General features: G+C 45.2%; 2 protein-coding genes across 4 annotated transcripts; both read right to left on the minus strand.

Moving 5' to 3' along the window:
- Nucleotides 1-3,044: 3,044 nt before the first annotated feature.
- On the minus strand, nucleotides 3,045-7,110 carry EBP (EBP cholestenol delta-isomerase). The gene is made up of 5 exons (XM_090265106.1): nucleotides 6,974-7,110; nucleotides 5,881-6,199; nucleotides 4,437-4,473; nucleotides 4,178-4,308; nucleotides 3,045-3,538 (listed from the first exon to the last, which is right to left on the minus strand). The coding sequence occupies exons 2-5, from the start codon at nucleotides 6,179-6,181 to the stop codon at nucleotides 3,315-3,317; spliced, it is 693 nt and encodes a 230-aa protein (XP_090121232.1). The 5' UTR covers nucleotides 6,182-6,199; nucleotides 6,974-7,110; the 3' UTR covers nucleotides 3,045-3,314.
- A 943-nt stretch (nucleotides 7,111-8,053) lies between these two features.
- Nucleotides 8,054-18,975, minus strand: PORCN (porcupine O-acyltransferase). Of its 3 annotated transcripts, XM_090264709.1 has the most exons (15): nucleotides 18,861-18,975; nucleotides 18,030-18,202; nucleotides 16,512-16,704; nucleotides 16,151-16,194; nucleotides 15,587-15,768; nucleotides 15,376-15,506; nucleotides 15,242-15,259; nucleotides 13,950-13,964; nucleotides 13,726-13,851; nucleotides 13,471-13,571; nucleotides 12,300-12,376; nucleotides 12,142-12,205; nucleotides 11,948-12,033; nucleotides 10,818-10,928; nucleotides 8,054-8,480 (listed from the first exon to the last, which is right to left on the minus strand). In XM_090264709.1, the coding sequence occupies exons 2-15, from the start codon at nucleotides 18,163-18,165 to the stop codon at nucleotides 8,379-8,381; spliced, it is 1,386 nt and encodes a 461-aa protein (XP_090120835.1). In that variant the 5' UTR covers nucleotides 18,166-18,202; nucleotides 18,861-18,975; the 3' UTR covers nucleotides 8,054-8,378. The 3 variants fall into 3 exon arrangements, with proteins under 3 accessions (XP_090120835.1, XP_090120836.1, XP_090120837.1); XM_090264710.1 differs by lacking the exon at nucleotides 13,950-13,964; XM_090264711.1 differs by lacking the exons at nucleotides 13,950-13,964; nucleotides 15,242-15,259.
- Nucleotides 18,976-25,541: the final 6,566 nt, after the last annotated feature.

Genomic DNA, 25,541 nt, shown 5'->3' on the forward strand with positions numbered 1-25,541 from the left:
AAAATACATGTTTACCTATTTATTAGAGAGAGGGGAAGGGAGGGAAAGAAACATTAATTGAGATTGTTTCTCTCATGCACCCTGACTGGGGGGCTGGGGGACTGAACCCACAACCCAGGCATGTGCCATGACTAGGAATCGAACTGGTGACCTTTTGCTTTGCAGGGTGTTGCTCAACCAACTGAGCCACACCGGCCAGGGTTGTAGATCCTAGCTTTTTAAAGTTTGCCTTTGTTTTATTTAATCCTTGAGGACAGCATGTTGAGATTGGTCCTCTTATTAAATGGTGTGTGTCCACTAAATATTGTCTGAATGACTGAACATATCTTAGACTCCTCTGAGAAACTTTACATATGGAAAAATGCAAAATGGCCTTCTCCTTACTTCTGTGGACATCTATATGGTTTGGGAAATTACAGACTGCCCTTGCAAATGTAATTTCTTTTTATTGTAGTTTTCTCTCTTTTTTGTATATATTTTTCTTTTTCTTCAAATGTAATTTCTAACAAAGGAGTCCTGTGTGATGCCTGGACTTCAGCTATTGTTGCAGTGTTGTATGATTGCAGTGTTGTATGGATGACACCTTTAACATTAACTTTTTAAAGAAAATTGCAATTCTATATTGGTATCTTTAAAATACATTGTTGCCTTGATGTTCATATTACATTGACATCTATTTTCTGGAATGTGTAAATAATTGGGAATTTTTTTGAAAACCAGAAGAGGGTCACTGGCACATTTCTCTTCCTCCATGTGCTGGAGTAAAAAATACTTCTTATGGCGCTGCTGGATTTTTTTGATGGAAACGAGGAGTTTGAGAGTCTGCTTTTCATTAAAATTATTACAGGGTGGGATTAAAATTATTACAGGGTGGGATAAGTAAAATATTAGTCTGGAGTTTGGAATTTATTGTGAGAGCCCCGGAGCACAGGTTTTAGATGTGGGTATGATGTGGTCAGAAGCCTCTGTCTTGGTTGCAGAGAGAGCCTTGGGTGGAAAGATAATGGGATCCAGGAGATCAGAAAGGAGGTTCTTACCATGTCCTTGCGAGAACTTTTTCTGTCATTTATTTATTCTTCCATTCAATAAATACATATTGTATGCCAGATAGTCTACATATATTAATTCACTTCAGAGAAGGAAAACTCTGATTCCAAAAAACCTCCGCTGCCTTGCGGCATACCTCTTCAGGGGAAAGGCTAAGGGAGTAAACCCCGACAGAAAATCCAGAGCCGGAGTCCCTAAGGCGGTTTGACGTTGTAGTCAACACCGGCAACTCCTGCGGCGCACCTGAACCCAAGCTGTATTGACTCCGTCTTTCCCTTGGATCCTTCAGCTGCGAAGAGAGGGGGGGTCTGCTGCATGGGCAACAGCAGATCCTCCATATCACCCTGCCCAGGCTCTGTAGCTTCAGCTTCACTGGAGAGGACACTCCAGCGTCATCGCAAGATGTCGATTCAACATGGGAGGAGACATATACCGTGTCACTCCCGAGTTGGACTGCACAGCCATTCTCGGCGGTGCAGATAGACTCTTAAGAAGCTACACCATCGTCTCTCGAGACGGACGGCTGCCGACGATTAATTCACTTAATCTGCATAAAAACCGTTTAAGGTAGGTACTATTATTACCAGCATTTTACAGATGAGAATGCTGAAGTTCAGGAAGAAACATGCTCAAGGTCAAAGGGACAATAAGTGGCATAGAGAGTTTGAGGAAGAGCAAGAAGGCCAGCATGCCTTAAGTAATGAAGTAAGTGATGGATACAAGGTGAGGTAGTAGTAACTCACAGCTTTGGCATTAATAGTGAGGCATTTCTCAAAAGCTATGTCGTAGGCTTAAGCAAAACCAAGATTAGAACTTAAGTCCTGCTCTGTGCAGGTCATCTGGAGTCAGTCTACAGGTATCTGTAGTTTTTTAAAATTTATTTTTAGAGAGAGGGTAAGGGAGAGAGAAAAAAAGAGAGGGAGAGAAACGCACCCCCAACCAGGGACCCAGCCTGGAACGCAGGCATGTGCCCTGACCAGGAATCCAACTGGCGACCCTTCAGTTCGCAGGGCGGCGCTCAATCCACTGAGCCACACCAGCCAGGGTTCATTCTTTGTCACCTCCTCAAAATTCCTCAAGTACCCATTTGTTTTATGACTGAAGGTCTATAAGGTTAATGACAGAAACTATGAGATGAATGATGAGGGGTATCTGCGGATTAAGTGATAGGATGTGAGGTGAGTGATGGAAGATCTACAGGGTAATTGGAATCTGTGGTGTGAATTATAGAGGTCTGTGAGGTGAATTATGAGCAGTCTATAGAGCAAATGAAAGGCTGTTGTGGAGAGAGTAATAGGTGTTTTAAGTGTTAATGATGGGCCTTGGCTGGTGTGGCCCAGTGGCTTGCGCACCAGCCTGTAAACCAATATATCACTGGTTTGATTCTCAGTTAGGGCACATGCCTGGGTTTCAGGCCAGGTCCCCAGCTGGTGGCGTGTGAGAGGCAACTGATTGATGTTCCTCTCACAGGTTTCTCTCTTTCTCTAAACTTAAATTTTAAAAAGTGTTAATGATAGGGTATGTGGGGTGAGTGATGGGAGGTTCTGTGGGGTCTCGGGTAAATGATGGGGATCTTTAGGGTAGTGATGGATGAGTCTGTGGGGTCAGTGATGAGGGTCTTTGGAGTTACCAGGATGTCTGTGAGATAAATGATGGGGTGTCTGTGGGGTGCCTAATCAGGAGACAAGAGGCTGAGTAGACTGAAGAACTTAAAGATTTGAAAAATTCTCAGCTTGTCCCTATTGCAAAAAAACAAGAAAGTGTGTTCTGGAGAGAACACCAAGGAAGTAGGTAGAAGACCATTCATTTAAAGAGATTGTAGGAGTGTGACTCATGAATCTAATCAGGCGTCATGGGAATCTCTGGGGTTAGTGATGAGGGTTTGTGAGGTCTATGCGATTGATGGGGATGGGATCTATGGCTGAGAGAATGGTGGTATGTGAAATGAGTGAGTGATGGAGGGATCTGTGAGGTCAGTAATTAAAAATCTCTCAGTGTTAGGGTCAAGACCTTTTATTTCTTGGTTTTAAAAATTGCCACCACTGCAAACCTCCTGGGTTCTCTTGGACTTTTGTCCCAACAGCTCCTGGCAGTAGCTCTACACAGCGCCTTTCTTCCCCATTTCTAGCCATTTTAGTGCCTGCCCATCAGCATGAGTTTGACAGATCAATTTGCTTTGTTCTTTCAACCTGTGGGAGCAAGGATTGAACTCTCTGGCAGGTGGAGAGTTTGTCATCAGCCGGCATTCAAGCCTAGTCCATCCCTCATTAGTTCTGCTTGCTCTTGGCTTTTGTGGCTTTGGTGTCCAGCAGGCTCTGGGCACGGGTGAGCTGCTTCACAGAATCAAGCACGAGGATTCCGGGCAGCACCAGCCACAGGGCATTCATGAAGACAAAGTAGAACCAGAAGTAAAGCGGGTGGCCCAGCTCCCCATGCTTGAATCCATCGCGGTGCTCCGTCAGGAAGTAAAGCACATCCCCATAGATCTGACCTGTGGGAGGTGGAAGGGAAAGGGGTAAACCCTGTGAGGAGGAGGAGGTATTCCAAAGCATTTTCCAGGTCATCATTCGGGGTCTCAGCGCTTAGGATTCCCAAATTCAGAGAGCTAAGAATTCTGAAATCATATAGTTGCAATGTTGAAAAATCAGAAAAACGAGGATTCCAGAAATTGGAAGCTGAGAATTTCAGAATCCAGGAGAGTTCCTATTTCCAGAATTTAAGGAAACTCAAAATCCTTTAATTCAAGACAGCTCAGGATTCCAGGGCTAAAGAGAACTCACATTTTTAGAACTAAAGAAAGCTAACAATGTAAGAACACAAGAGGATTGAATCTCAGATGAAAGAAGCTCAAAATCCTAAGTCCAGAGGACCAAAGGGCTTCCTGTCAGCATGGGTCACCTCATGTAAACTTCACAGGAGACTTTGTGATGGAGGAAGAGGAGAAATGAATACTTGCTGCTTGAGAAGACAGGCAGAGAGGGGCATGGCTGTTCTGGAACCTCAAGGAGTGTATCATGCAGTCTGACTCAGCCCTGAATGGGCACAACTGAGAGATCCCACCAACGCGGATGCCCCATGTCTGTGCATCCCCGATAATCCCTCCAGCACTGAACATGGGCCCTCTTCTCACCCACAGAGACCACGAGCTGTAGGACAAAGCGGAGAGGCTGCTGGCGGAGAAAGGCGACCACCACCCAAACGCTGAGCGGTCCCCACAGGCAAGCTGTGATAGTCTCCATGCATATCGTGAAGTTGTCATTCCTGTGGGAGAAAAGGATGGGGCAACACTGGCATCACTGTACTCTAACCACAGGGCACCCCATTAGTGCTCCCTGATTCACCACCCCCCAGACCAATTCAAGTCTCCCTTAATAGAGGCAAACACTTACAGGATGTATCGGCTGTCTCCCTTGGCATACTCTTTCCCTAAAGAAGACAAGAGACATACATGAAGAGAAAAGGTAGGAAAAGGAACTGAGGGCCCATATAATAAGGCAGGCTTTATAACCTTTCCATGCCTCCCTTTCCTCATCTGAAATGGGGTAGCTGTTTGGATTTTAGAGTTAATATATGCATACAAGATAATGTGTGCAAACCTGACACAGAACAGTAAGTGTTCCTGTGATTTTCTGGTATTCAATAAATATCTGTAGAATAAAAAGAGGCAGGTAGAGATGATGGAGTGAATGAAGTAGCCAGTGAGAAAGAGGGGGGAAGAGGGAGAGGGAAAGAGGGAGGGAGAGAGGGAGAGAGAGAAAGTGAAGGTGAACAGATGAATGAATGAAAGAGTGAGCAGAAAATCAGTAAGAAAAAGGCAGATCACACAATATAAAAATAGGCAGGAGACTGGAGTACATTCCTCACTAAAGAGGATTTCCAAATGTTCATTAAATAAAAGCAAATTAAAACCACATAATGAGCTATCACTCACATCTACTAGAAGGACTACAATTTAAGGAACACCTGACTATACCTAGTGTCAATGATGATATAGAACTCTCATATACCACTGGCGACAATATAAAATGATGCAGCCATTTTTTGTAAACAGTTTGGCAGTTTTTCATAAAGTTAAGTACACATCTACCATACCTAGTCACTCCTCCATATTTACCCAAGAGAAATGAAAGCAGATTTCTGCACAAAGACTTGTATAACAATGTTCATAGAAGTTTTCTTCATGAGGCCAAAAAGGAGTATTGCTTATAACAGCAAAAACACTGGGAGAAATGCCCACCAATACTAGAGAAGTCAAATAATTCTGTAACATCTATGCTTTGAAAGCTCTTTATGAACGGATGAGGAGTGACCTGGTTTAAAAGAGCAAAGTTCAGAAGTGTATATAGCGTGTTATCATTTGTTTATGCAAAAGGGAAAAATAAAAACAATGATGATGACAATAAAGTTATAGAGCACCTATTGTCTGCCAAATAATAATAACAATAATGATAATAATAAAGTTATATAGCATCTATTGTTTGCCAAACACTGTTCTAAGTGTCTTACATATATTTGGGTATTACTACTATCCCTCTTTTACAATTGAGCAAACTGAGGCTTCTGTGTGTAACTTGTGTGTAAATAAACCCTGGAAGAAAACAAGCAATCATTAACAGTGGTTAATAATTGGCGAAACTTGATGGACAGGAGGTAGATTTTCATTACATACCTCTTTAAATGTTTTGTTTATTGATCCATGTGAATATATATGCAAAAATAAAGTTAAAGTTTTAAACAAATCAGTAAAGAAGAGTTGGTAGGCAGCTTAACAATTAAGCCAATCCCTGCAAGGAAAATTCTCTCCCATAAGGCACAAAAGAACTCAGGACTCACAGAGTTGGGACAAGAAGGCTTGGTCTCCAAGAAGGTCCTCATGGTAGAGACTGAACCAGCCCTCAATCACCATATGAATGAACCCACACACTGCAAACCAGCACAGAGACAGTCGCCTCCAGGTCCCCAGTGGGATGACGGCAGCACGTCCTGATAACAGCCATGTGGTCACAACTAAGACCCCAGAGACAGAGAAGAGGCCAGCCAGTATATGCCAGGTAGGGCAGTCATTAGGCACAAAGTTGTCCAGTCGCAGGTGCCGAGGCCAGTATGGGTGCAAGGGGCTAGCATTGTTGGCCATATCTTTGTAGGCTGATGGCTGTGTGTGGATAGGTAGAGAGAAAAAAGAAAAGAAAAGAAAAACTTGAATAGAAAGCACAGAATGAGATCATAAAATCAAATCCAACTGGTTTATTATCACAAGAAATGCAAATAGGCTAAATTCGTCAGTTAATAGACTTGTAAAACTGGACTAAAAACAAAATATAATTATATGCTGTTTTAAAAACGTGACTATAAGCCCGCAGAAAGACTGAATGCTTGTTCCTGCCCTTTGGGAGCCATATGATGTGGTAGTCACAGTAACCAGACCAGTTCCCTGCCCTCAGCGGTTACAGTGCTGGGGGAGACACAGACACCAGGTTGGGTCCCCTTGCAGGGATCAGTGTCTTGGATCGTTCAGCGGAGAGCTATTCCCTCTGTAGCAGAAGAGAGAAGCCTAATGAGAACTACAACCCTCAGGTTCAATGTGTGGAAAGTCAGACGCTTCCCGGAAAAGCACACACCATCTTCAACCCACAAGAAAAAGTGGAAGGCACAGGTGTAGAGGGAGTCACGCTTATAGAGGGAAAAGAGGATTAAATACAGAGACCACCAATCAGAACTAGAACCCTCCAGTCCAGCTGTCCAATGAGAAAGAGGACCTTATGTAGTCCCGACAACCATGCAGCAGCGGGGGTATCGCGCAGGCGCGTCGCCGTGGGTGGAAGAGTGGCAGGGTGGAGGGGAAGAGTCTTGCGCAGGCACGCCTAAAGCCGGCCGTTTAGCAGAGAACTAGGGGATGGAGTGGCAGGCCAGGCGCAGAGGTACTCACACAGCGGTGCTGTTGCAGCGGTCTCTCCAATAGGTTCCCGGCTTTTTGAGACTGTCTTGCAGGCTCCCTTACAGCTCTAGTTCAGACCCATTCCCTTACAGTTCTCTCGTCTTGTGGAGTTGGCCAATGGAGGGACTGGGAAGGCAGCCAGTGTCACCGCCCAACCAATAGGAACTCTCTGTATGCTACTGGCCCCGCCCTAGAGCATGGTGCCATTTTCGCTATTGGCTGAGCCAGAGTCAGGAGGTGGGTTAAGTCAGGAACTGCAGAGGTTGGTAGGCGGTTTTTGCTGGAAGCCGACTGGCAGCTAGTCTTTGCTTCAATTTTCTATACTCTGTTATCAGTCAGTCATCTCGGAAAGTGAGTAGTCATCCTTACCATCTGTTGTTAAATCAGCATTGCATTGCGTCCTTTCATCTTTGCCCTCATTATCTAAGCAGACCAGTCACTTTCCAGACGAACCTTCAATCATAATGCCCGAATGCGCAAGAAAACAATAGTAAGACAGATCACATCCTGTACACTACGCCTCCATCCTCTGTATTAGCGTTCAGGACTCCTTAGCGACCATCCTCGCCTTCCTCGACTTTAAGTCAGAAAAACCCATTAAAACTCCTTCAGGGCCAGTTGCCTTGGAGACCACCAAACTCCCTGTGCCAGCTCTAAAGAACCAATCAGAGCTCCACAATTCTAAGCCAGTGGACACCCAGATTACACAATCAGTCAGAATTCAGACTCATCCCAGACCTCCTATTCAAATTACAACTCACAACCCTCAGTACTAAGGGTCAGTAAACAACTGCCTTGCTTTCCATTCTTTTTATCTCAGAGCAACCAATCAGAATGGGGATCCTTCAGTTTTCCAGCCAATTGGTATCAGGCCTTCCCCATATGCAACTACCCAATTTGTTTGGGCCCCACTCAAATCAAGCAGTGCCATCTTAGGCTCATCATCCACTCATGAGCTAATCTAATCACAACCTACTCCCTCTTCATGGTTTCCAGCTTCCAAACCTTTATCCATGCTGTGCCCAATTCCTCTCTCACTTCTATTAACCACTGAGCAGTGAAGAAAGAGTCTTTTGTATATCTTCTGCTTTTATTTGACTATAACAAACTATATAAAAAAGGAGTAGGAAGGCGGGGAGGCCATGGATCTCCACTCTGCTTCTCCAAGCATCCCCCACCCCTAGACACCAGCAGGGACTACCCCCTATCCACCTTGTGATGGGGTGGGGATCAGCAGGCATGGAAATTGTGCGTGCGTGCGTGTGTGTAGAGGTGTTGGGGGGGGTCTATGATGGAGAGGGGTCAAGAGTTAGAGAGAAGGCCTTCCCTCATCCTCCATCAGAGCTGGCACCCTGAAGAGGGGTCTTGAAGGAGCTGGAGGGTCCACAGATGTGCCTCAGGCTATGAGACGGTAGAAGATCCAGCATCCAAAAGTGACCCAGTGACTGGCCCAGCTGAGCTCTGACCACTTGTGGACAGTATATGCCATGCCATATCCCTGTGGGAGAGAAAGAGGTGATGGTCCCACTCAGAAAGAACAAAGAAGGCCTCAGGAAAAACCCATTCTTTGCTGAAGGCCATTTCTGTGACTCCACGGTAACCCTAGGTGAGGTCCCAGAGAAGCGACTGGGTACATATAAAACATAAGTAGATTTAGTCTTTTTGTTTTCTTCTTAACAATCATTTTAAAAACTAGACAAGACAACCTCACTCTGTGACCAATATTCTCCCTTATATGTAAAGAGCTCCTAGAAATTGATTTTTTAAAAAGACAAAAATTGGCAAAAGAGATAAGTAGGCCATTCTCAGTAAAGGAAAAAAACCAAATGGCTCTTAAACATATGGCCTCACTCATTATCTTCCTCCTCTCAAACTGGCGAACACATCCAGGAAGTCTGAGAGGCACTCTGTTGGTGGGGTGACACACACATTCACACACTGCTGGTGGGAGGGCAAAAGGTAACTTCTCCATTTTGACTGCCAAGGATAGATCCTACAGCTCTGTCTTCACCTGTGTGAATCCACATGGATACGAGGATATTAATTGCTGCACTGCCATTTGCAGTAGGAAAGGATTGGAAATTACCTGGGTGTCCACTGATAAGGGACAAACTACACTGAGTCATATTCTAAAAATGGAAAAAATGAGTGAGGACACTTTATGTCCTAATGTGGTAGATGTTCAAGGATTTATGTAGCAAAGCAACATGTAGCACAGTGTCATTCATGAGTTACCTCTAGCGTAAAAACTGGGGGTTGGGGGGATTAAACTATATTTTTATATTTGCTTATTATACTTAAATTTTTCAAGGATACTTATTTTTATTTTTAAAGATTTTATTTATTTTTAGAGAGAGTGGAAGGGAGGGAGAAAGAGAGGGAGAGAAACATCAATTGGTTGGTTGCCTCTCGCATGCCCTCAGTCGGGGACTTGGGCCACAACCCAGGCATGTGCCCTGACTGGGAATCAAACCAGTGACCTCTCAGTTCACAGGCTGGCACTCAATGCACTGAGCCACACCAGCCAGGGCTTGAAGGGTATTTTAATAAAATGAATGAAATTGGTTACCTGTAAGAGAGCAGTGGGTAGGTGGTAGGAGCAAGACTTTCCCCTGAATATCTTGAATACTGTTTGGGGTTTTGAACCTTGTGATATACATGAACTATTTTAAATGTTTTAATTAAAATAAGATAAAAACTTTTTATTTAAAAGGAAGCAAAACCAAGATTTTTCACATTTAACCTGAATAAGAATAAAAAAATTGTTTTTAATGAGCCCTGGCTGGTGTGGCTGAGTGGGTTGGGCACCTGCCTGTGAACCAAGTGGTCGCCAGTTCAGTTCCCCGTCAGGACACATGCCTGGGCTGCAGGCTGGGTCCCCGGTTGGGGGCATGTGAGAGGCAACTGATCGATATTTCTTGCACATTGTTGTTTTCCTCTCTTTCTCCCTCCTTTCCCCCCTGTAAGAAATAAATAAAATCTTTAAAAAATTGTTTTTAGTGATAAAAGTAATATAAAATAAGTTTTATTTTTAATTAAAAATTTAAAAGAGAAACAACAATAACAAAAAGAAACAAAGCCTGGATCCTGCAAGAGCCATATGAATAAATATTATTTTTAAAATTGTTTTTCATTTAAAAAGGAGTAAAATCTGGAATGTGTATACTCCATATGAATAAAAATAAAAATAGTATATACATTTTAAAGATTTCATTTCTTTATTTTTAGAAAGAGGGGGAGGGAGAGAGAAGGAGATGGGAGAGAGGGAAACATCCACATGCAAGAGATACATTGATTGGTTGCCTCTTGCACGCCCCCTAATGGGGGCCCAGCCTGCAACCCAGGCACGTGCCCTGACTGGGAATTGAACTAGCGACCCTTTGATTTGCAGGCTGGCACTCAACCACTGAGCCACACCAGCCAGGGCATAAAATAGTATATACATTTTAAAAGTAGAATCCGGAGTTTGTACATTCAAAGTGAGTAAAGATTTTTCAAAAATTAAATAAGAAAGAAACCTTGCAAATTCTACCTAAACAAAAATATGATGAAATGACTGGAAAAAAAAAATCTGAATTTTACACTCCATTTCTATAAAATAAATCTTACAAGTGAAATAAACATATTTTGCACACTTCACCCAGATAAAAGACCCAGCAGTGGGAATCAACCAGAGGGACAATGGAAAAGAAGGACCGAGGAACACTGGATACACAAACTAGAGACACAAACACAGTGTCCTCATGCCTCACCCTCCCCGCTCCCCTTTGTCCTCATGGTTCCCATGAGCAGGTGGCACATCCCTGGGTACCCCCAACCCAGGGCCCCACCTCACCTGCTCCTCTGTGGTATCATCCACGTCGACATCGAACAGGGAGCCCAGGTAGGCCAGGTGGAAGATGGCCAGGGCCCCGAAGAGCAAGTTTAAGGCTCGTACCCCCAGGCCCTGTTAGGGGACAGATGGATTTGCTTGGCAGCTGGACCTGCTCACTTTCTCTCAGTACCACTGGACAGGGGAGCTCAGGGAGATGCACAAAGTGCAGTGGGTTCCAAGAGTGAGGATGTCCACAGCACCCCAGAGGTAGGAAAGGAGAGGTGGTTCAGATCCTCTTATGGGAGCTCAAGAGGTATCCAGGGATGAGGATACTATTAGCATTGAGGGCATCCAAGTTGAGGGAGATGCGAGTATTCAGGCAGAGGAGGCAGAATGGTAGAGCTATGAGTCGGGGTTTTATGGTAATAAACAACAGTTGTCAGATGGGAGGCAAATCTGAGATTATCCGTACTTCTTACTGCAAACAGAATAAAACAAAAGAAAATCCCCACCACGTCCTAAAAGTCCCACCATTCTCCCTCTTGCTCACTTTGCTCAAGCCACACTGGCTTCCTCACTTTGTCTCAAATATTTCAGGCCCTCTCTCATCTCAGGGCGTTTATACTGGTTCTTCCCTTTGCCTGTAATGCTTCTGTTCCTCATCTCCTTCAGTTAAAGAACTCAAAAGGCACCTCCCTATTTAAAACTGAATCCACTCACCCCCTGATACTTTGCTTCTCCTTTCCCTTATGTATTTCCTCCCTGGCACTAACCACAGTCTAACAAACTATTATACTTTACTGACTTATTTTTTATTTACTCTCGCCCCTGTTAAAATGTTTGTCCCAGAGGGCTGGAACATTACAGTCTGTTTTGTTCACCACAGTGTCTCCAGCATCTAAAACAGTGCTTGGTACCAGCAGGTGCTCAATAAATGTTCACTCGTGACATGAATGCCTGGTATGTATACAGCAGGTGCTTGATAAATGTTTGTTAGAGAGACAGGTGGCAGTGAACAAAGATGAGGTTCTGGGGATGGCTCAGGCACCAGAAGAAGAATCTGGGCACCCTGAGACAGATATAAAATGGAGACAGAAGTGACATTTTTAGGAGGAGTGTTGGGCTTGAGGCTGCCCAGGCTGAACTCTCACCAAGCGATGCTGGTGTGAACAGTCTGGTGGGCACCGTTTCGACAAGACGCAGGCACTGAGGATCCGAGCCAGGCGCTTCCGCAGGACTGGGATAGATGGGGGGATGGTAAGGGGGTCAGGTTAGCCTCAGGGGGCAGTGGTTACAGCCCCCTACCAATCTTCCATCCTGTTTGCTAGGCTGGCTCTGTACTCACCATGCTCCACATAAGTGATAAATGCCAGGGACAGCAGCACCGCAGCCAGGTGGAAGCTGAAGCCCTGGTGGGGCCGCAGGGGCCAATGAGGTGAGTGAAGAGGAGGCACTGCTAACCCCCGCCCAGTTTCCACCCTGATCCCACTTCACCCTGCTCACATGCAGGAGGGCACTAGCTGCATAGGTGACCAGCACAGCTGAAAAGGTCCCCAGGCGGAGAGCATTCTTGAAAACATCTGGAAGGGGGAGATGCGGGTCAGGAGTCTGGCAAGATTCCCTCTCGCCCTTCCTGAAGTGGGGGGTGGCGTAAGGCAGGGTGAGGATACACACAACATGTTGGAAGCCCCAGGATAAATTCTTTATAATGGTCTCATACTTTCTATGTCCAAAACTCAATTCCTTAACTTCTCTCCCAACGTGTTTCTCCCACAGTCTCCCCAAGTTTAGCCAAAGTCAACTCCACCCTTCCAGTTCCTCGGAGCGAAAACCTGAGAATTTCCTTTGATCTGCCCTCTCCCCACTCCCACAACCAAACGCAGCAAATCCTGTCAGTTTCACCATCAGAATTTATCCCGAATCCAACTCCTCCTTTCCACACCCACTGCTGCTTACTACCACCCCCAGCCTGGGCTACCTGCAGTGGCCTCAGTGCTCTGTCTCCGCCCCCTCCCCATCTGTCCTCACAGCAGCCAGTGGGTCCTGTTACAGCCCAAGTCAGCCCAAGGCCCTCTTCTGCTCAGACCCATGTTATGGCTCCAGCTGTTTCAGATAAAGAGCCAAAGTCCTCCCCATGGCCAGTGAGGCCCTACAGGACCAGGCTCCTGTTACCTCTCCAACCTAATCTCCTACCATTGACCCCCTTGACTCTCTTTCAGAGTCTTTGCACTGGCTGTTCCCTCCATCGGTTACACTCCTCCCCCACATAGTCACATTACTTGCACTCTCACCTTTTTCAGGTCTTTTCTCAAATGTCACCTCCTACAGGACTTGCTCTGGCTAATGTATGTAAAATGGCAACCTCCTACCCTCACTGGCAACACTCCCAAATCATTTTTTTCTGCTTTAATATTTTTTCTTACCATAGCACTTATCACCATCTGAACTATTGTGCATTTTTTTCTCTTATGATCTGCTCCTCCCACAAAAATGCCAGCTCCACAAGGGCAGGGATTTGGGCAGTGTTGTTGGGTTTTTGTGGGGTTTTTTGGTCCCTACAGTACCTTCAGTACCTAGCACACAATAGGTTCTCAGTAAGTGTTTGTTGTATGGATATGTGAAAGGGCCTGAGGTAAGGACTTCCCACTCTTGGAGTGGTGACTTGGTGACTCACAGTTATTTAGCCAGTAAGACATGGGCAGGTTCCAGCTTGTGACAACTTCCACCATGGACCGAGGCAGCTCCACATTCAGTGGCTTAGACACCGTCAGGTCCCTGTGGGCAAAAGAAATACAAATTCATCTGGGACCTCAACCTATCTGACTGCCACACTTTTGTCTTGGCTATTTCCTCCCACGGGAACAACCCCTCCCTGCAGCTTCTCCAGGTAGCACCCTGTGGGAGAGGACGGCCCCTCTGCCCTCCCCACCATTCCAGGTGATCCTTCTTTTCGGTGAAGCCAGCTCCTGCCAACGTGGCTGTGGCTTCGGACAAGAAGCCCACAAAATAGTTGCTGAAGTGGAAGGAGACAGCACTCTCATAGGCTCGCAGCCACCTGGGGAGAAAGGAACAGGGATGAGAGGCATCATGCCCAGGGGCCAGCATGACACTCTGCCATATGTCATCATCTCCAGCCCCACTCTGTAGACTCACCTTACCATGGTGCCCCTAAGGCCCGCAGGGGTCAGGAAGGCAGCAGAGAAGAAAGGAAAGAGAGTCAGAGGCCCAAGAGGCTGGCCTGAATTGTTTGTAGACAAGACAGAAGCATAGTGGCAAAAAGAGGTGCAGCGTGATAGTCACACACATACATATGCTGTCAGTTTCATGGGGCTCTAATGAATGTGTGAGCTACCCTATAATATGACACAATCTTGCAGTCTCACATGGTCAGACATCCAGAGCCAGCCACTGTCAGGGGCCTGACCTAACAGCCCCACACTGTGACTCAGCTATGTGGCCAAACACAAATACTATCAGACTCCCAGCCTTGTAGCTCTCAAACTTGACTCGGTGACCGTAAGACACACGAAAGTCCTGTAGTTAGGCACAGAGATCATCAAGCACCCTGCTATGACCACATAGATAAGTTAACACTCAAGATAATCATCCTGTCAGTCATACAATAGATACAGTAAAAATCAGGCAGAGTCCTGAATTGGAAAAAGGTTCACTTCTGGAATCAGGCCTAGGATTATTAATGCCTGACCACTTAACTGCATGATATTGGGCAAGTCAATCCACCTTCCAGAGCCTCATTCAGCATCAGATCCAATTAGTGGACAGTGAGTGGGGCAGGAAGGGGGGGGTCATACAATCAAACAGGCAGATGAAATCCTACAGCCATACCAGAGGCCAATGGTCAGTCCTGCACACAGGCACACAGTGGGTCACAATTCCTCAGCCAGACAACACCATGCAGCCAGAGAAGGTAGACCCAAAGGCAGAATCCATCACAGACAGGCATGTAACATGCTACAGTCAGACCCATTCCCAGCCAAAGTTACAGACAAGCCAGACTTACCCAATGTCAGCCACACACCCCATCATTGACAATGGCACAGCCAGACAGCCAGAACTCCAGTCCCACATAGGGAGTCAGTGGCTGAGAGACAAACAACCCATACACATGCTTAGCCAGAGTCACAGACAGGTCAGCATCACCAACCAACACATACTTGTCACTCCCTGTTACAGTCATGTAATTTGCTTCTAATGGTGAAACAGAACAGATGGACGTTCATACACAGTATGTGTCAGAGTGTCAGTCATATACAGAGTCACAGAGCCAATATTGGCCAAACAACAGCCACAGACAGAGATTCAGTCTCTGTCCAGTCATGGGGCAGATGGTCAAATGGTCTCAGACTTAACAGAACCAAGAGGTCACAGACTGTGCCCCCATCCCCCAGTTAGCCCACTCGCCCTCAGCACCTGCCCTCATTTACCTGGCTTTGCGTTTCTTGCTGTAGTAACAGAAGACAGACAGAAGCATTAAGAGACAGGCTCAGAGCTGGGGAAGACCCCAGGTCCCTACCCAACCCCCTCACTGCAGGGCAGAGGCCTCAAAAGCGGTGCTCACTTTCGAAGAAGGCGGTCACCATCAAGAGGGATGAAATACGGGAAGAGGTAAGGGCCCACACAGGTGGACAGCACAAGGCACAGCAGGGCCAGCACCAGGCTCCGGGCCGCCTTCTGCAGCCATTGGCAACTCTGTGGGGATCAAGGCTCCATGAAGATTGCCCCGTGGGGGCTCCCATAGTCCCTACCCACTTGTCGACCCAGAACCTCACCAGCGGGCGACCTTGGACAGCCTGTAGGTAGCTGTGGAAGGATATCCAGGGCCCAAAGACGATGGTTCCCACGAAGTAGAGGTAGCCCATGAACTCCATGGGTGAGGGCACTGCACCCACCTTGCCCCGGTCCAGGTCGAAGCCCAGAGACACCGCCTTCATGGCCACGATCATCTGGGCTCCTATGCATGGTGCCCATGGTCAAGTGAATGGACACAGAGCAGGTCAGCATGGGGGATGGTCAGCACCAGGCGAGGAGTGGTAGGGAAAGAGGAGTTTAAGGGTGGACAGGTAGGCATGGAGTCAGATGGGCAGATGAGCAGGTGGGCCCAGGACTGGCAGATGCCCTTTTTCAAAAGTCAGGCACATACATGGGATGGGAAAGACAGGTGTGGGGGAAGCATGGTAGAGAGAGACACATATGTAAAAGAACCTGAAGCCTGCATGTCCAGTGGGGTGGGCAGATGGGGGATAAAAGCAGGGAAGGAAAGACAGGGTTGGGGAGTTAGGAGGTGTAGAATGGGGCAGGGGGCTGGGGCAGGTGAGGGAACCAGGGCTTCCTACCTCGCATCTTGTGCCATGTCACAGTGTCCACCATGTGCATCTCACTGAGGAAAAAAGGTGGTGGTCTTGGGCCCATGACTCCCATGGCCTCAGAGACCACAAAGTGCGGACCCAGGTTCAGAGAGGGTTACACCTTCTGTCCTGCACAACCTCATGGAAGAAAAATTCTCCAGGACTCCCTCCTCCAGAGGGAGCTCAAAGCCCAGCCTTGTTCTGTACAGTTTTTAGAAAGAATTAGTCTCCCGCATTCCCTCCTCCAGGAACACTTCACCGCTTTCCTGTCCTGGAAAACCTCACGAGGAGCAGCCAGGGACCCCTGCCCTTCTGCCAACAGTGTGGGAATGAGGGTTCACACCCATACCCCATGAGCAGGTAGATGAGGATGGTGACGGAGAGGAAGACGCCACGATGGGAGGAATGTCGGCAGAGGAACAGCACAAGGTAGCACAGGAGGCTGAGCAGCACAACCCAAACCATGTGTAGCTGGAAGAAGTGGTAGAGGCTGAAGAATCCGCCTGCCACAGTGCTTGCATGCTTCACGTAGGATGGTAATCCTTCAGGTGAGAGAGAAAGAGAAAACGAGAAAGGGAAGTTGGGTGGTCTGGCAGGAAAGGAGGGCAACCTGAGCAGAGAGCACTGCCTGGGCAAAGGCCTAGTTAGAATGTGGTGGGATTGCAAGGGGCCCAAAGCAGGTGCTGTGGAGCTGGAGAGGCGGCAAGGCCTGCGTTTAAAGGAAAGGAATATCTATAAAGGACATTTGGAAACCCTGGGAGAAATGTATCAACTTATATTGGGTATATTATTGCATCCAAATTAAATCTCTTGAGGGGTGATGGTTGAGGCTGTGATTGTTGGGGGAAGATGTCCTTATTCTTTGGGGACATATTGATGGATTTGGGGTTAAGTGTCAGCAGGTTATTCAAGTAATTTAGGAAGATGATAGACAGATAGATGGAGTGGGCATTAGTGAGAAGATATTGACAGCTGGAGAATCTGGTCGTCGTCGTCGTCGGCAGCCGTCCGTCTCGAGAGACGATGGTGTAGCTTCTTAAGAGTCTATCTGCACCGCCGAGAATGGCTGTGCAGTCTGACTCGGGAGTGACACGGTATCTGTCTCCTCCCGTGTTGAATCGACACTTTAGGGAGAATCTGGTAATGCATACATATATGGGTGTTCATTGTACTATTCTTTCAACTTAACTTTAGTAACTGAAATATTAAAAAATGATAAACCTAAGAAAAATAAAACATCCATTTAAAATAAAACAAAAATATAAAAGTGTAGAACCTTTGAATTTCATATTTCCAAAATTCTCAGCCTCCTACAGGGACCTTGGGAACTTGGAATCTTATCATTTGGAAATAGGCTTGCTGTGATTGTGGAAACATTCCAGAATCTTATCATCCAGAAATCTCATCATGCCCTGATCCTAGAAATCCAGAATGACAGCATTTTGGAAGCCTGGAATGTGAAAATTTCAACTTGTCGGATCCCCAGACCCTGTAACATGGTACTTCGGGATTCCATAAACCCTTTGACACCAGCATTCCAGAATCTTATAACCTTGGTATGTAGACATTTCAGGATCCCCAAATCCAAGAACCTCAACTTTCCAGAATCCTAGTACTCAGGAACACTGAAAGGCATGGCTTGGCATGGCTGGACATGCCTTGTTGTGGTGTGGGATGGGGTGACTGGGCGTAGTAGGATGTGGTGTGGTAAAATGGTGCTTCGCCTTGTGGGATGTGGTGGACTGGACATGTTGGCACCTGACTTGGCATGACAAGATGTGGCAGGATAATATGTGGCCTGGTATGGATGAATGTGGCAGGTGTGATATGGACTGGCATGGTGGTACATGGTGTGGTAGGCACTTACCGAAACTCCAGAAGAGGCGGCAGGTGAGGCAGATGGCAAGGAGCAGCCAGATCTGGTCAAGGCCCTGCTGGGCAGTAGGTAGGAGACAGCCCTGCAGCAGCTGCTGGAAAAATTCCTGGCGGCTGAAGGTGGCCATTGTGGCTCTCCACGGATGGCTGGACAGATGGATAGACCTGTGAAAGTGGGGACACAGAGTCGGGATGTCCATGGGGCAGACCATGCTCAAGGAATAGACTTGAGCACTCAAATTTCAGTGTGGGGCTGTCCAACCCATGTAGACACAGGATACTGCAGGGTTGGGGGAGGGTGTAAGTGTCAGATACATCAAGAGTGAGCCTCCATCTATGTGTGTGTGGGGTCTCTTGGGTGCACACACACAGCCCATGACCTGTGGTGAATGAAGGACCTGTGTCTCTCCTATGTGATGAGGAATCAGGGTCCAATAGGGAATGAATGGTGTACATTCCGGGCCTGTATGTCAAATGGGGGGTGGTCTCTGGTTTCCAAGGAATAGTTACTCTGTGTGGAGGACAGAGAGGAAGATCCTGTGACACTTGGGGGCCATGTGCATCTCCCCCTGTACGGATGTGGGGGGTGTCCTGTATCACCCTCATGCCCCATCTCACTCCCACCCGGCCACCCCTGGCCACCAACAAAGCCCTGCCCAGGCCCCAGGGTTCAGGGAGGTGGTGATGGTGGTTGGGGGCAGAGGAAGAGGGGGAGTCTGAAAGGTGATGGAGAGGGGTCCCCAGAACACGCGCTGCAGAGCAGTGCGGGGAGGCCGGCTCAGGATGGAAGCGGAGAAGCCGAGTGCGCATTCCCATGACCTACCTAGCAGGAAGGAAGCTGCGGTCCCGGGGTCCGAGGACGCACCGCTGCCGCCACCGTCGCCACCTCCTCCCGGCAGCCTCCCCTGCAGGCCGCAAGGCCAGGACCAGCTGCAGCTCTCAGGGCAGCGCGGCGAGCGGGCCCTTTAAATCCTGGGGAGGCCCGGCTTGCTAGCTCGGCCAATGAGAAGGCAGGAGCGGGGCGGGCCTGGCGGAGGAGGAGGGAAGCTGGAGGGTGGAGGGAAGGGGGAGCTGGAGGTTGAGAGGAGCCGCACGCTCGGGGACCTTTCCGCATATCACGTTTGCACCCGCACCTTTCCAACCCTGAGTGTTGCGACCCCTGAACATTCGCGTCCGAAGGTCTTCTGACTGTCCAAGAACAAACTTTTCAATCGTCAGATTCCTAATCCTTGGAAGCTGACGGGGAAAGATGGGGTAGGGAGGAGGGAAAGTCCGCTCACCTTGACAGCTCACCCGCGCACGGCCTTTCGACACTGTTGTGTCCCCGTTTCACAAATGGGAAAATAAACCGGGGTTTCTCCTTCCCAATCCTTTGAAAGAACTAAAGGAATTTTCAATCCCCCTCAGCCTCAGGGGCAGGTTAGAAATATTTGTAAGTATTGACGGTGTAACTGAGAAGCACCAATTAGGCGCCTGTGCTTCCCCTAGGAACTCCTTGTGAGCACTTTGCTGGTCGTTGAGAACGGATTGCTTGCTTAATTTCCCATCCCTTAATTATTCACCCGCATTGAGGGTGAACCCAGCAATTAGTCACTATTCCCTGTGAACCAGGAGGCTGGTATGGAGCACCGACTGTTCCAGAGCATTTATAAAGCTTTTACAGCGTCCCCAACAATGGTTTGTATTGGGCTACATACGCACCAACACTGAGGATTTATATTACACCTGCTGTTTGCCTCCCCTACCGTGCAGTGTCTGGACACTCCACTCTGTCCTTAGGCTGATGAAAGGCCTATTTTTCCAAAGGACCATTTGTTGCACACATACTGCATGGTTAGCTATGATGTGCAAGGGAGAAGGAAGTCCAGGCAAAGCTGGGACCTCACCATGATCTAAGGAGGTAAGGAAAACAGGTTCTAATTAGATTAGTACATGCCTATATGAAGCTGGGCAAGTCATGCCCACTCACGGGGCTTTAGTGTCCCTTTCTTCTAAAAGAATGGGATTAGCAGTTCTTTACTTGGAAATACCTGTGGCAATTGAAGAGAAATATGTAAGTCTCCTCTCTTTAAAAAAATGTTAACATGAGCTTAAATGGAGTTTTAGCTCATAAATTAATATTCATATACTGTAAGTGAAAAATATTCCCTGGCCAGGTAGCTCAATTGGTTAGAGCGTCATCCGGATGGCCCAAGGTTGCAGATTGATCCCCTGTTAGGGCACATACAAGAGGCAGCCAATGAGTGCATAAGTCGATATTTCTCTCTCTCACTCTAAGATCAATAACAGAGAAAAATATTGAACCCAGTAAGAATATATATAATGAATATATTTTACACAGACCAGATACATGAACGCTAAATCCTTTTCTTCTTTTTATTTATTTTTTTGTTCTTTTTTTTTTTTTTTTACTGTGTGGTTGCCTCTCACTCGTGCCCACAACTGGGGACCTGACGTGCAACCTAGTAATGTGCCCTGACTGGGAATCGAACCAGCGACACTTGGTTCACAGGCCGATGCTCAATCCACTGAGCCACGCAGCCAGGGCTTATATTTTTGTTCTTTTTGATAATTTCTTTTCTTAACAGCAGAATACAGGCTATAAATTTTATGAGTTAGACTTCATTCTCATTTTTTTTTTTTTGTTAACTAGAGTCAACAATGATCCACAGCCCATGTCAGAAATATTTCCCTTAATTGCAAGACTTGGCATTTAGAACTGAAAGATCCTCTCTATGCACCACACTGAGCTTCACGTAATTGTTTCCATCTAGTCTTTTGATGTATGTGATAAAGAACTAGCATCTAGATTCCAGGACGTATAAAGGACATCTACAAAGCAATAAGAAAAGGACAAACAATACAGTAGAAAATGGACAGTGGGCATGAATAGGTAATTCACAGTAGAAGTCCCCTGAAATGGCGAATATGTATAACCTATGAAAAGATAAACCAATTTCTTTTGTTATCAGGGAAATGCAAAATTAAAATAACAGATACATTTCATATCTACTAGGTATGGTGTTTCATATTTTTATTACTGGAGCTTAGGAGACAGTGGGCACTCAATAAACATCTGTCATATTTTATAGCCTTTGTGGTCATTCTGCATTATGGTTTCTGGAGCATTTTAAGTGGTCTCTCCATAATTAAAAAGATGTAAATTAATACAATAAGGTCACCTTTTCACTTATTAGGTTGGCAAAAATTGCCAAGCCTCATAATATTTTATCTATATATTTATCTGTATTTCTATTTATATTTCTAAACTGTTTGATAGTAGTTGCAAACATGATGCCCTTTCAACAACAAAATAGTTAAGTATGAATTTTCTAAGTCTTAGGCATAAGATCTGGGTACCGGGAATTCTGGTATAATTTTAGCAAGCCCCAATAAATCAGCTGCCCCCCCACCCCGCCCCAAGTAACTGCTGACACCAGTGACTGACTGTGTCCTTCAAAGGTATCTTAGCCTGCTGGTATGACCTGTGTCCTTCAAAGATATCTTAGTCTGCTGGCAAGAATTTAGTAACTTCATTGTTCTCAGAGCCAACTCCCCTAGAGCCATCTGCAGAAAGTCCCTTCAACTCCCTTCTCCCTTATCCCCTTTGAAAACCCCTGGTTTACTTTGGTTCAGGGCTGATGCCTCCTCCTCACTGGACCTAACACTAAAAACAAGGACATTTTCTTACATTCCTACCATCAGTGTATGAGAGTTCCAATGTCTCCACATTCTCATCTACACTTGTTATCTGACTTTTTGATTCTAGCCATCCTAGTTGGTGTGCCAAAAAGGAAATCCAGGATCACGAGCTGCATTCTGTTATCAGGTCTTTTCAGTCTCCTTCAGTCTGAACAATGCTGCAGTCCTCCCTTAACTATCCTGATCTTGGTGTTTTCTTTTCTTTTTTTTTTTTTTTTGGTAAAGGTTTTATTTTTAGAGAGAGGGGAAGGGAGGGAGAAAGAGAGGGAGAGAAATATCCACATGAAAGAGAAACATAGATAGGTTGCCTCTCACATGCCCCCAGCTGGGGACCTGGCCCATAACCCAGGCATGTGCCCTGACTGGGAATCGAACCAGCAGCCTTTTGGTTTGCAAGATGGTGCCCAACTCACTGAGCCACACCAGTCAGCGCTGATCTTGATATTTTCAAAAAACCACAGGCCAGTTATTTGGAAAGATGTCTTTTGATTTGGGGTTATCTGATATTTCCTTACAATTAGATTTGGATTCTGTATTTTTGGCAGGAATTCCACAGAAGCGATCTGTGTTTTTCTTAGTGTAACCAGAAGCACAAAGTATTGATTACTTCTCAAATTGTTATTAGCTTTGATCATTTGATTAAGGTTTTCCAGGTTTCTCCACTGTAAATGTACTATTTCCCTTTGTAATTAATAAACATCTTGTAAGAACATTATTTCAGACTATGTAACTCTCCTGTTTTTCTTCAAACTTCCATTCACTAGTTTAGCATCCATTGGTGATTCTTGCCTGAAGTAATTACTACTATTATGGTGGCCAAATGATGATTTTCTTTTACATGTACAGCTGGGATTTTACTGTAAGGAAGAGCTTTCCTTTCTTCCCCACATACTTATTTATACATTTGTTTATTTGTATCAGTATGAGACTTATAGAGTCTTCTTTTAATCTACATGCTAAAGTCAGTTTCTATATATATTTATAAAAGTAGATCAATTGAAGTAAAATTCACCTTTTTTAGTTGTACAATGCAATGGTAGTTACTATACTTTATAGATTTGTGTAAAAGTTACCATAGTCTAATTTTAGGACATTTCAATTATTCCAAAAAGAAACCTTGTGCCAATGAGCAGTTACTCCGCATTTACCTCTCACAGACCTAGGCAATCACTAATCTCTTTCCGTCTTTATAGACTGATATGCTTGTTCTGGACATTTCATATAAATAAAATCATACAATATGTCATCTTTTGTGTTGCGTTTTGTTTCTTTTACTGAGCACCACCAAACTAGTATTATATGAAATGTTAAAGGGTCTTCTTTAAGAAGAAGATCAAAAATATAAACAATAAAATAGCGATAAATACATTTTTATCAAAAATTGATTCTAAAAAACCAAATAAACAAACAAGAAGAACAGAAACAGAACCATAGATACAGAGAATTTTTTATTTTTATTTTTTGGTTTTTCAATTACAGTTGTCCCATTTTCCCCCCATTTCTCTCCCCCATCCAGCCCACTCCTTCTCCCACAATCATATCCCTCCCCTTTGTCCATGTCCATGAGTCATTTATACACGTTCTTTGACTAAACCCTTCCCTTACTTATCCCCCTTCTCTCCTTCCCCCCTCCCCCCTATTGACTGCTATTCTGCTCTTTGTCCTATTTAGTTCGTTTGTTTGTGTTGTTCTTTAGTTTCCTGTATTAGGTGATATCATATGGTATTTTTCTTTCTTTGCCTGGCTTATTTCACTAAGCATAATTCTCTCTAGTTCCATCCATGTTGTTGCAAATGGCAGGAGTTCCTTCTTTCTTTCTGTTACATAATATTCCATTGTATAAATGTACCACAGTTTTTTGATCCACTCATCTACAGATGGGCATTTAGGCTGTTTCCAGCACTTAGCTATTGTAAACAGTGCTGCTATGAACATAAGGGTGCATAAGTTCTTTTGAATTAGGGTTTTAGGATTTTTTGGGTATGTGAGATATCTGAAATATTCCTGCCTATGTTTCCCTCTAGGACTTTAACGGTGTCATGGCTTACACTTAAGTCTTTGATCCATCTTGAGTTTATACTCATGTGTGGTGTAAGTTGGTGGTCTAGTTTCATTTTTTTGCAAGTTCCTATCCAGTTCTCCCAGCACCATTTGTTAAAGAGGCTCTTCTCACTCCATTTTTTGTTCCTTCCTCCTTTATCAAATATTAGTTGACCATAGAGGCCTGGGTTTATTTCTGGACTCTCTATTCTGTTCCACTGATCTATATGTCTGTTCTCATGCCAGTACCAGACCGTTTTGATCACAGTGGCTTTGAAGTATTGTTTGATATCTGGTGTTGTGATTCCTCCTGCTGTGTTCTTCTGTCTCAAGATTGCTTTTTCTATTCGGGGTCTTTTTTGGTTCCATGTGAATTTTTGGAGTATTTGTTCTAGGTCTGTGAAATACATCGTTGGTATTTTAATAGGGATTGCGTTGAATCTGTAAATTGCTTTGGGTAGTATGGCCATTTTGATGATGTTGATTCTTCCCATCCAAGAACATGGTATTTGCTTCTATTTATTTGTGTCTTCCTTAATTTCTTTCTTCAATGTTACGTAGTTTTCAGAGTACAGGTCTTCTATCTCTTTGGTTAAGTTTACTCCTAGGTATTTTATTTTTCTTTTTGCTATAGTAAATGGTATTTTATTTTTTGTTTCTGTCTCTGATATTTTATTGTTGGTGTACAGAAATGCCTTAGATTTCTGTATACTTACTTTGTACCCTGCTATTTTGCCAAATTCACTTATTATATCGAGTAGTCTTTTAGTGGAGTTTGTAGGGTGTTCTATGTATGCTATCATGTTATCTGCATATAGTGATAGCTTTACTTCTTCTTTCTCAATTTGGATGCCTTTTATTTCTTTTTCTTGTTTGATTGCTGTGGCTAGGACTTCCAACACTATGTTGAATCAGAGAATTTTTTAAATTAATTAATTAATTAATATTTTAACAAGGTTTCTTTATTTTATTTAATTTTAATTTTATTTTATTTATCTGTTTTTAGAGAGAGGGAAAGGAGAAAGAGAGGGAGAGAAACATGAATGTGCGGTTGCCTCTTACAGGCCCCCAACTGGAGACCTGGCCTGCAACCTAGTTATGTGCCCTGACTGGTAATCGAACCAGCGACACTTGGTTCACAGGCCAACACTCAATCCACTGAACCACAGCAGCCAGGGTTCAGAGAATGTTTTGATGGTTGCCAGATGGGAGGCAGGTCAGGCAGATGGGTGAAAAAGGTGAAGGGGTTAAGAAGCACAAATTGGTAGTTACAGAATAGTCATGGGATGTAAAGCACACCATAGGGAATAGAGTAGCTAAAGAACATATTGCATGGCCCATGAAAATGGACAACAGTGTGGGGATTGCCTGAGGGAGTGGGAGGGGTGCTGGGAGGATGGGGGCAAAGAGGAAAAAACTTGGACAACTGTAATAGCATAAACAATAAAATATATATAAGAAATAAAAAACAAAATAAAATAAGGAAGCACAAAGAAGAAAACCTGCTATTCACAAGAAAAACCAAACAGTCTTTCTTGCTACCATTCAATAGTCCATGTTGGTTTTAAAATTAAGAGATTTAACTTCGCAAAGACTGGCTTTTACAGGATGATTAATTTTCACCAACATTGTTGGAGCCTGTGCCAGTGGTTACACCCTCCTCCCCAACCTGATGCTGCCATCAGAGCTGCCCATTTCACAGAGGCAGAATCTGAGGTCACATGTAATAAGCAACATGAGGGGCCACCTATGGAGAGATATC

This window comes from Furipterus horrens, unplaced genomic scaffold (genome assembly GCF_987537825.1).
Source record: "Furipterus horrens unplaced genomic scaffold, mFurHor1.1.pri manual_scaffold_17, whole genome shotgun sequence".
Lineage (NCBI taxonomy): Eukaryota > Metazoa > Chordata > Mammalia > Chiroptera > Furipteridae > Furipterus > Furipterus horrens.

Excerpts from the sequence above, each read along its gene's own strand:
- PORCN (XM_090264709.1), bottom strand. The coding sequence starts at position 18,165 with ATGGCCACCTTCAGCCGCCAGGAATTTTTCCAGCAGCTGCTGCAGGGC. Across the intron at positions 16,705-18,029 it reads CCGCCTCTTCTGGAGTTTCG|GATTACCATCCTACGTGAAG; the intron begins GTAAGTGCCTAC and ends TCTCACCTGAAG. Across the intron at positions 8,481-10,817 it reads ATGATACCACAGAGGAGCAG|GGATATGGCATGGCATATAC; the intron begins GTGAGGTGGGGC and ends TCTCTCCCACAG.
- EBP (XM_090265106.1), bottom strand. The coding sequence starts at position 6,181 with ATGGCCAACAATGCTAGCCCCTTGCACCCATACTGGCCTCGGCACCTG. Across the intron at positions 4,309-4,436 it reads GGAGACAGCCGATACATCCT|GAATGACAACTTCACGATAT; the intron begins GTAAGTGTTTGC and ends TTTCTCCCACAG. Across the intron at positions 3,539-4,177 it reads ACAGCTCGTGGTCTCTGTGG|GTCAGATCTATGGGGATGTG; the intron begins GTGAGAAGAGGG and ends CACCTCCCACAG.